This window comes from Cephus cinctus, unplaced genomic scaffold (assembly GCF_000341935.2).
Source record: "Cephus cinctus unplaced genomic scaffold, Ccin1 Ccin1_scaffold0690, whole genome shotgun sequence".
In the NCBI taxonomy this organism is placed as follows: Eukaryota; Metazoa; Arthropoda; class Insecta; order Hymenoptera; family Cephidae; genus Cephus; species Cephus cinctus.
This window is the reverse complement of record NW_014333313.1, coordinates 1,031,563-1,040,796: the sequence shown is the minus strand read 5'-3', so window position 1 is coordinate 1,040,796 and position 9,234 is coordinate 1,031,563. Positions and strand designations below refer to the sequence as shown.

General features: G+C 36.3%; 1 protein-coding gene and 1 long non-coding RNA gene across 3 annotated transcripts; one reads left to right on the top strand and one right to left on the bottom strand.

Annotated features, from left to right (window-relative positions):
* Nucleotides 1-3,139: 3,139 nt before the first annotated feature.
* On the bottom strand, nucleotides 3,140-6,322 carry LOC112494660. Its single transcript, XR_003060325.1, has 2 exons — nucleotides 5,871-6,322; nucleotides 3,140-4,436 (listed from the first exon to the last, which is right to left on the bottom strand). It is a non-coding gene; the product is annotated as an uncharacterized LOC112494660 (long non-coding RNA).
* Nucleotides 4,248-8,116, top strand: LOC107269823 (5-aminolevulinate synthase, erythroid-specific, mitochondrial). 2 transcript variants are annotated; one of them, XM_015744092.2, is made up of 4 exons: nucleotides 4,248-4,394; nucleotides 6,009-6,063; nucleotides 6,329-7,620; nucleotides 7,680-8,116. In XM_015744092.2, the coding sequence occupies exons 1-4, from the start codon at nucleotides 4,359-4,361 to the stop codon at nucleotides 7,929-7,931; spliced, it is 1,635 nt and encodes a 544-aa protein (XP_015599578.1). In that variant the 5' UTR covers nucleotides 4,248-4,358; the 3' UTR covers nucleotides 7,932-8,116. The 2 variants fall into 2 exon arrangements, with proteins under 2 accessions (XP_015599578.1, XP_024942952.1); XM_025087184.1 differs by lacking the exon at nucleotides 6,009-6,063 and having other exon boundaries at nucleotides 4,258-4,394.
* The last annotated feature ends 1,118 nt before the right edge of the window (nucleotides 8,117-9,234 follow it).

Sequence of the window (9,234 nt, the reverse complement as noted above, 5' to 3'; positions counted from 1 at the left end):
AAAAGAAAAACTATACGCACCGTCGATTATCGAATTTTTATTTAATTGTTTGATTTACCTTTTTTTTTCCACCAAATCGTTATCGTTATTAGATTTCCTCAGGGGGATGCTTTCGTAAATTTTTTTTGTGATTTATTAGTACTACTATTGATCTGTGTTGTCCTTTATAGGTATTCTTTCTCTTGCTTTTGTCGTCATATCTTCACGCGTTAGTTTCCTGTCGACTGGCTCGGTCGGCTGGTCTTTTTCCTCGGATTTATACGCATCGCATTGTTTCCGTTCAGCGGCGTATCGATTCCTCTCCCTCGTGTATAAGCATGGCGCAAGTGTGATAAAGTCAGCACGCGTGGTAACTCTGTGTGAGTGTGATAAATTAGTCGGGCCTTCATAAACATTTCACAGCTGTTGCCGACACCCTGGGACCACCCCCTCTCCCTCGGCCGCAACCTCTCTCTCTCTCTCTCTCTCTCTCTCTCTCTCTCTCTCTCTGTCTCATATAGTACCTATCACTCTTCTTGACATTCGACTACAGAACAACAGAATGCCACGTTTGAATTCTGCTGGATTCTACGTTGCTTTCGATAGCGTTGATGCCTTTTTGTGGTAGTAACGATCCTTGTTAAGAATTGTATTCGACTCGTAGCAATTCGCAACAGACTTTTACGACGTGAACAGAAGAGAAAAAACTTAACCACTCGCACGCTGTAAATATTACGATGCAATATGACGCACGTTGTTCTCTGTCACGAGATGGCCGAACGAAATACTGACGGCTGGCAATTTACGTACGAGACGTCGTAAGTCTTTAATAACTCCTTTGAAAGAAAACTCCTTATACAGTTCAATCAAGTCTCACTTTAACGCGTTGATTATCGAATGTTTTTTCTCGTGATTGACTATGTGAATTTCGAGTGGCGCGAGCGACGAAAGATGTATCGAGATATATCGATTCGTAACGGGATCGATGTTTCAGGGAGGAAGGTATGAATATATGTATATAATATACGAATCACGTTTTAAAAGAGATAAAAAAAATGTCTTATCATTATATAAATAGCGAACGGAGGATTGTGAGGAATAAGATAAAGAAAATAATAATTCAAAAGGGAGAAATCAGTGTAAGGAGTAGAGCGAGTAATGCGCGTCGCGTTTGATTCCTGAAATTGGACAGAGGGAAGGTGGAGATAAATATTGAGAGTATTTTAAATGGATGATTTTTAATGATGCTGCTGTTTGATAATGGCTGCAGCTGATCCTGATGGATTTATGGAATTTCTTAAATTTCAATAAAAGTCGGCATATCGAATCGATCACTGAAAATAAACGGGAAACGCTTTCTTGGCCGTAAAATGATATTCCTGCTGTCGAACCAGGGCGATTATGATGGATATTTGTAAAAGAGAAAAATATAAAATAAAAGAACTTAGGAGCTTCTATATTATAGAAATATCACGCAAAGTAGATATAGTCTACCGATGTAAATCTCGTTGCCTAAATTATAACGGTTCCTTTTCAATCCACTTCCAGAAGAAAATAGAGTAGCGCGCGATTTAAGAAATTTTTCAATCGACTCTTCATCGAGTGCGAAAACGTGAAATTGATGGACTTTCAAAGTCTCACACGGCTAAGAGTTTTCATTGAAATCTATTTGATTATTTAAAAATACTGACCTCACTTCGCAGCCAAGACTCGTTCGAATTCGAAGGAGAGACGCTCGTGGCCGTTTTCGTCTAGTCAAGCCAAAGCTCTTGAACAGCAAGGTTACGACAGTGAAAATTGAATCAAGAATTCTTAAGCTTCGTAGACCTTGGTTTATATCGAAATCTTTAGCATCTTGTCAATCGTCAATAAAGCGCAGCCTGTGCTCCTACCGAAAAGCTTTAATTTTCATATTTCATAACCTTAAAAAAAGAAAACAATTACAAGACCTCGTGAAATGACTATGCGGCTGCAAAGAGATTTTTAAAACTCGCGGGTAAATTCTAACTGATGATCGACATATCGATCGCATGAGCGTGTGACAATAATAGAAATTTGAGAAAAAAATAAATGGCTGTAAGAACTAGAGATTTAAATGGGAAAATAAAAATGGCCATATCAGGTTAAAGATAACGACGAGGAAAGTTCCCAGTATTACTCACTACGCTCGATCGATTTTGAGGATCGATCTTCGCCGAGATCGGGCAGCGTCGATTAATGAGAATTCGTACGTGATCGAAACTCGTTGAATGCAATGGACAATGGACGCTGCGTACGCGGATCCGTTGGAAGGCTCATCGGTGCCAAATCGCAAGGCTATAGAACCTTTACGTTTCGTTTGTCGTAAACGACCCGTGTCTTCTTATACCGGTATCACTCTTAAGCCATATTCTAAAGTCCCTTTAAGCTAATAAAGAAAAACAAAGGGAAATGTATATGCGAAGGTGCACAGTATTCTCTAATCGTCTTTACGAAGCAAAACGGCGCACCATACCTACTCATTTTGTACATTTTGTATGAATAACAGTTATCGCGTGATTAGAAAGTCACATTAGGGGGTGACGTATTATGAATAAGGTAACTCTAATTATTTTTAAGTAGTATATATAAAGTAAGGCAAATATGTAGTTGTTTCTCGCTCCTATGGGATATAGTTATTATAAATATTATAAATACCATTAAACAAACGATAAATAAAGTATATATTAATATCTTTAAGAAACTACGATATATGCATGTCGTCTTCTTATTTTTATTCGAATACGAGTAGTTCCGATATCAACCGCACTTACCTTATGTCGCTTCTTACGATGTTTTCGAATTCATTGACGTATATTACAAAATCACACTTTTTTCTTTTGTAATCTCCATAACATTACTTGTTACGATCTTAAGGAGTTTCTTATGCATTTACATGTCTTACTGTGATAAATACATACTCGAATTACGTAGTACTTGCAGTTTTCAGGCGGAATGCCAACCGTGGCTGTAATGGAATATGCGAGGAACATAATAGGTCATATTACTATCAGTATTATAAAAGTCACGGATGTTATTAAGTACGTAAGTTTTAAAAACGGAATTTTACTCATTCAAAAATTCAGTACGCGATATAATCAGTGTCAGTCGACCTTAAGAAGATCTGTAAGTGACAGTAATGTACGTTGGTTATTTATTTATTGGATTTTATATGATTTACAATCGATTGTTCAGTACGTGATTGCTGACTTGACTCAAATCTATTTTACTCGTATAATTTTTTAATTCCTGCTGATAATAAGTTTGGTTTAATTACTGATACAGAGAATACGATATAATGATAAAAATTGAACTTACATTCACAAAAGTATAGTAAGTATGAAGATATCGCTTGGATAATCACAGGTAGGTTAACAGCTAATAACAGTAGGTGACAGCTCCTTATACGTTAAGACTAATAATTATGCTTTTCATTGACCTTCACTCCAACTTTTAATTCATTGATAGTCATTTGCTCTGTCCCATGCTTGCGTCACTAAATGCTGCGTGACTAGTTATTTAACTTGTATTTGATAATAGATACAAGCACCCGATCAATGATCAGTAGAAATGCCCTATCAATGGTAAAAGCAATTATAGAAAGCATTATTGAGAGAACCTGATGTGAGATGACCAGAAGGAGTAGAATAAGCATTTACTAAATTACTTTTCCAGTATTACTCTAAACTCTATACGACTATAATAAATGTAACTAAAAAGACTGATTTGTCAACGGGAAGAATACTGATGTGGTTTACGCAAGCTGTACTTCCCCGAGATATCTCATTCGTCGGATAAAAGAAATAGACAGTATAGTGTTCATTTTCTGAAGACCTAAACGGGGAAAATATACAAGGTTGTTGACAAACTGCGACTATAAACGTAGGAAATTTATATTTTTTTTTTGTGAAATGAGACAAAACTTATGCAAAACTTTACTTAGTTTCATTTTTTTAAAATTTTTCATTTCTACCGAAAATGTTGAAAAATCAAAGTTGCAGGTTCCATTCTCTCTTTTAATCAAGAGAAGATAGAAAGGAACCTATATAATTTTGCAATTCAGGTAGAATGGTACTACGATCACGTTACGCGCGAGTGTACTAAGGCCAGTTCAATTTAATTTGCAAAAGTAATTGATACCGATCGCCATTACGTTGTGGCAATGGCGTCGAATAAGAATGAGTTCGCAGAAAAATAATTACTTCCTCCGCCACAATCACTCCTGCGCCTTCTCTGGCATTTAAGAGCTCACCAGGAAACATTCACCAGTTAGTTTCCCCTCGTTCTTCCATACGGAAACTTCAGTGTCAGTAGTATTTTTTTTTTAATTAACTTGCTCTCTTTACGTGGATGGAATAACAATGGCGACTCTTCAATCCCTTCTACCTTGTTGGATGGTGAGATTTGTTTTTTCTTTTAGGCCGCAGGTAAAAATATCACTAGAACAGAGATGGTAACCCTGTTGGAGAATATGAAAAAGATATTTTGGCAGATTTAGATCAATAAGATTATCGAGTAGTCGAGAGTGGATAAAGAATCAAACTGTTATCTTTGATGATTGCACTTTCAGTTTAATCATATGCAGTGAACGATAAAAACGATTTATATTTCATTCAAAAATTTCATATGATCGATTAGTAATTCAGTAAATTTAAATATAATTTTACGTCATGTTTTATCAGTGCTCCAATTCCGAACGCATCATTTTGAATGCTTAATTCGATTTCGATTAATATATAGTTTGTATGCCGACTATGAAGAAATAAGAGGCTTCGAATGTAATTGCCTTCAGGGTAACAATTCACTTCGATTGTCCTTAATGGCACTTCAATTTAATTACGTCAATTTAAGTACACCTGTTTAATGAAGAAGAGACACGCAATCATTTCGACAGTATATAAGTCTCTGTCATTTTTTTCGATTAAAGCAAACTCATTAATGACGTTAAGAAACAGGCGTATACAACTTCCTTGATTAAATGAGTTTATACAGGAAGTCGAGAATGTATTGATGCAAGTAGTCGCGCCATTTCGTTACTTCGTTCGTCAATACGTGAATTATAAAATCGTACCGCCAATGTGTCGTCACGTTTTTTATTTCAAACAGTATGACCGCATAGATACGGCTGTTATTATTTTTACGTAAGTGTATGATCACTGATTATCCAAAGCATCCATTATCGTGAATAAGAGATATGCACATGCCATGGGGAACGATATTGATATAAATATCCGCAAACTGATAAGTTTGAACGTTTATTGATCATCACTAGGTATATAAGTGATATTACTTTATATCAATAGTTGGGTTTGTCATGCTGAAGCTGCATATACTTATAAAGTATAACATATGTATGTTAAACGAGATATATATCACATCAAAATTATGTAATTATGAGAAAGGTGTTTAGCAAACGCGTAGTATACATATTATAATAAATGATTATCAATTAAAGATCTGACGGAACTCAATTTCATTGATGCAAGAGGTGGTGCACGTCAATGATAATATAGGTCATAGGAATTTCAAACTTGTCTTCTAGGTCGAGGTTACCTTCAATCCAAAAATTCTCTCATAGCACAGGGTTATTTATCATTGGCAATGCTGCAAATAAAATAAAAAATATTAGATATTCCGTCAGTAGGATTAGATCAAAGGGTGACGTTTAAAGTGTCTTTTGCAGAATGTGATGCTTTTGCGGAACGTACACATATGTGGTGAAATGCGCGCAGATTATTATACATGTAAGAAGGTTATATGGGAATGTATTAGTGCTCTTTGATGCTATATATGCATATATATAACACTTTGGGTAAATCGACATATTCGCCACGGTTAGTAGAGACAGGTATAAGGCACGTATGCATATTCACTGGCTCAGTCAAGACTCGTATGTCGAGGTGAACGGTTGTCTGTCAAATTCTTCGTACACTCCACTCAGTTGGCTGTTAGCCAGATCATCCGCCCTTATTTAATATTACACCATCGTTGAGAGCCTTTTCTGCTTTCAGCTGGTTCGCAAAAGAATTGGTCAAGCTAGTTGTCACGTTGCCACAGCTGGAAAAGGTAAGGTATTCCACATTTTGTGTGAAGGCTTGACCATTCACTTCTACTTACTTTCTCTCAGTTTCACTTTTAGAGTATTTTCTTGTAATGATTCTTTCTCTGATGTATATTCGAAGGTGGCTCTTTAAAAGAGTTTTTAAGACATGAGAGAGATTATGTAAAATTCTGTCTCCTTAAACCGAATGACCTAAATTGTCAATATGTATTTCATTGTATAACAGAAATGATAGATGGAAATATTTAAAGTGGTTCTGATCTCGTTTAGGTCACTTGGAGAAGATGCCGTGCCCATTCTTAACTCGACTCTCTGCAAATTATGTTCGTAACTATGGAACATCTGTGATAATGAATTATCGTCAGCACTGCCCTGTGATGTCTCGTTTATCTAGTTCATTGGCACAGTCAGTTGATCAGCAAGTACAAGAGTCGCCAGTAGTAACACCAGAGGAGAAGTGTCCGTTTCTTTCTAAGGAACCAGAGACAGTAAGAGTGGCTAGCCCTGCTGTTGAAGAAGATGTGATTAATCTGGATGTCGCAGCTAAAGAGGAAAATGTGTTCCCATATGAAGAGTTCTTTCATGAGCAGATAATGCGAAAGAAAAAGGATCACTCGTACAGAGTTTTCAAAAAGGTGAATCGTTTAGCTGAGCAATTTCCTGCAGCAATGGAATATTCCTGGGGTGAAAAGCCAATCACAGTATGGTGTTCTAATGATTACTTAGGAATGTCTCGTCATCCAGAAGTGACGAATTCTGTTCGAAAAGCTTTGGATAAGTTTGGAGCTGGTGCTGGGGGTACAAGAAATATTTCCGGAAATTCTACAGGTCATGAGATGTTAGAAGAACGAATGGCCACTTTGCATCAGAAGGAGGCAGGCCTCCTGTTCACTTCGTGTTTTGTAGCAAATGATTCTACTCTATTTACTCTAGCCAAGAGCTTACCTGGTTGTCAAATTTTCTCAGATGCTGGAAATCATGCATCCATGATTCAAGGTATAAGGAACAGTGGTGTTCCAAAGCATATTTTTAGGCACAATGATGTCCAGCATCTTGAAGAGCTCTTGTCTAAATTGGATAAAAATATTCCAAAACTTGTCGCATTCGAAACAGTCCATTCAATGACTGGTGATATTTGTCCATTGGAAGAGATGTGTGATGTAGCTCACAAGTATGGTGCCCTGACATTTGTTGACGAAGTTCATGCGGTAGGACTGTACGGTTACTCCGGTGCTGGCATTGGAGAAAGAGACTGGGTCCTTGGTAAAATGGATATAATATCTGGTACCCTGGGCAAAGCTTTTGGAAATGTTGGCGGTTATATAGTGGGATCATCCAAGCTAATAGACATGGTCAGAAGTTATGCAGCTGGATTTATATTTACAACTTCATTACCTCCTACAGTGTTGTATGGAGCATTAACTGCAGTTGAAATCTTAGCCTCGGATGAAGGAAGATCCTTAAGAGCAACACATCAGAAGAATGTAGCTTACATGAAATCCATCCTTACTGCTGCAGAGCTCCCATTGGAACCTTCGCCTTCCCACATTATTCCTATAAAAGTGAGTATTCTTATAATCTCAACAATATATCCAAAATAATATATTTTTATGCATTGCAGATCGGAGATCCTTTTATTTGTTCCCAAGTTGCTGACACCTTGATACGAGAGAAGGGTCATTATGTTCAAGCTATTAATTATCCAACTGTTCCAAAGGGTGAGGAGAAACTGAGGTTGGCTCCAACGCCAAGACATACGAAACCAATGATGGATAAATTTGTTCACGACACTTTGGATGTGTTCCATCGCCTAAATATTCCCAAGGTTGAAGCAAAGCAAAACGAAATGGCGCATGCGATACTGGTTCATTGACGAATGTTATGGATTAACATCAAAAGTGATATATAAATATTGTTGTTGTATACAATTTTGACAGTGTGAAACACTGAGCTACCTAGGAAGCATTTAACGCGCATATTGTGGAATATTCATCGGAAAATAATTAAATTAAAATAACTATAACTACCTGTCTTTAAAATATATAGCTATGACCTTGCTCCGAATGTCCAATTTTATTCCACTGATACTAAATGTCATACTGACATTTATCGTATATGAGCTATTCATATCTCAAGTTCACTAATACTTGATTTACATAATGCATTATATAACGTCAAAAATATGTCTATCATTGACTTATTAAGAAATATCACGAAGCCTTGATAAATAATATTGTTTGCAAACTACAATCTAATTGCAGCTGCTTACAAATTAATACTATGGCTTTAACAGCGATAGTTACTCCATTATCAACAGTACAAGTGTCAGTTTATTAAACTCCAATATCATATTATCGAGCAGGTCATGAAGTCAATATAGAAATTGATTCGAACACGTTCGTTTCGATTACATTATGTAAAAGTATAATGCTCATGTTTTTCTGAAACACATTAACTCGCCCATTACGTTGACTAACGTAAAATAAGCTGTAAAAAAGTCGCAATTGAATTTCAAAGGAATAATGGTAATTACTTTCTTAAAATACATTTATGCAGCTGTGTGATTAGAATTTCGCGAACAATCGCTTGTAATTTTCAAGAATAAGAGAAAATAGATCCATTCGCAACACAGCGTTTATAATTATATGTAAGACAAAATGAAAGAGTATATTCCAAAATTTACTCACACCAGTGTGAAAGTGTTTCCATTTCTCTTAAATACGTATAGATGAATAAGAACACAGCGTTGGTTGTAATACTGGTAGAAAATTGTAGAATATATTTAAAATTGAAGCAACAATGGCATTCTGCGCATGAGCAGAATACCATTCGAATCTCAGAAATGACAGAGTGAAATTGTCGTCTGTAAGAAACATGGCATCGCAGAAGAACTAGTAAACCATAGTGAACTATCTACGATGAAATGATTCCAAATATAATTTGAAAATCAGCTGTATCTCGGAAGGAGCTGGTCTATACGTGTAGCTATTCTAATAAGGAAAGAGATAAATAAGAAAGTAAAAAATGAAAGATAAAGAAATAAGGAAGTAAGAAATAAATATAGAAATAGAAGAAGGTTAGAAATACATAAGAGAGGTGATTCCAAGACATCAGTATAGGAAACCGGCTCGATGAAGAATGAGCCCTCCGAGTCCAGTCACTGCCTTCAATGCCCC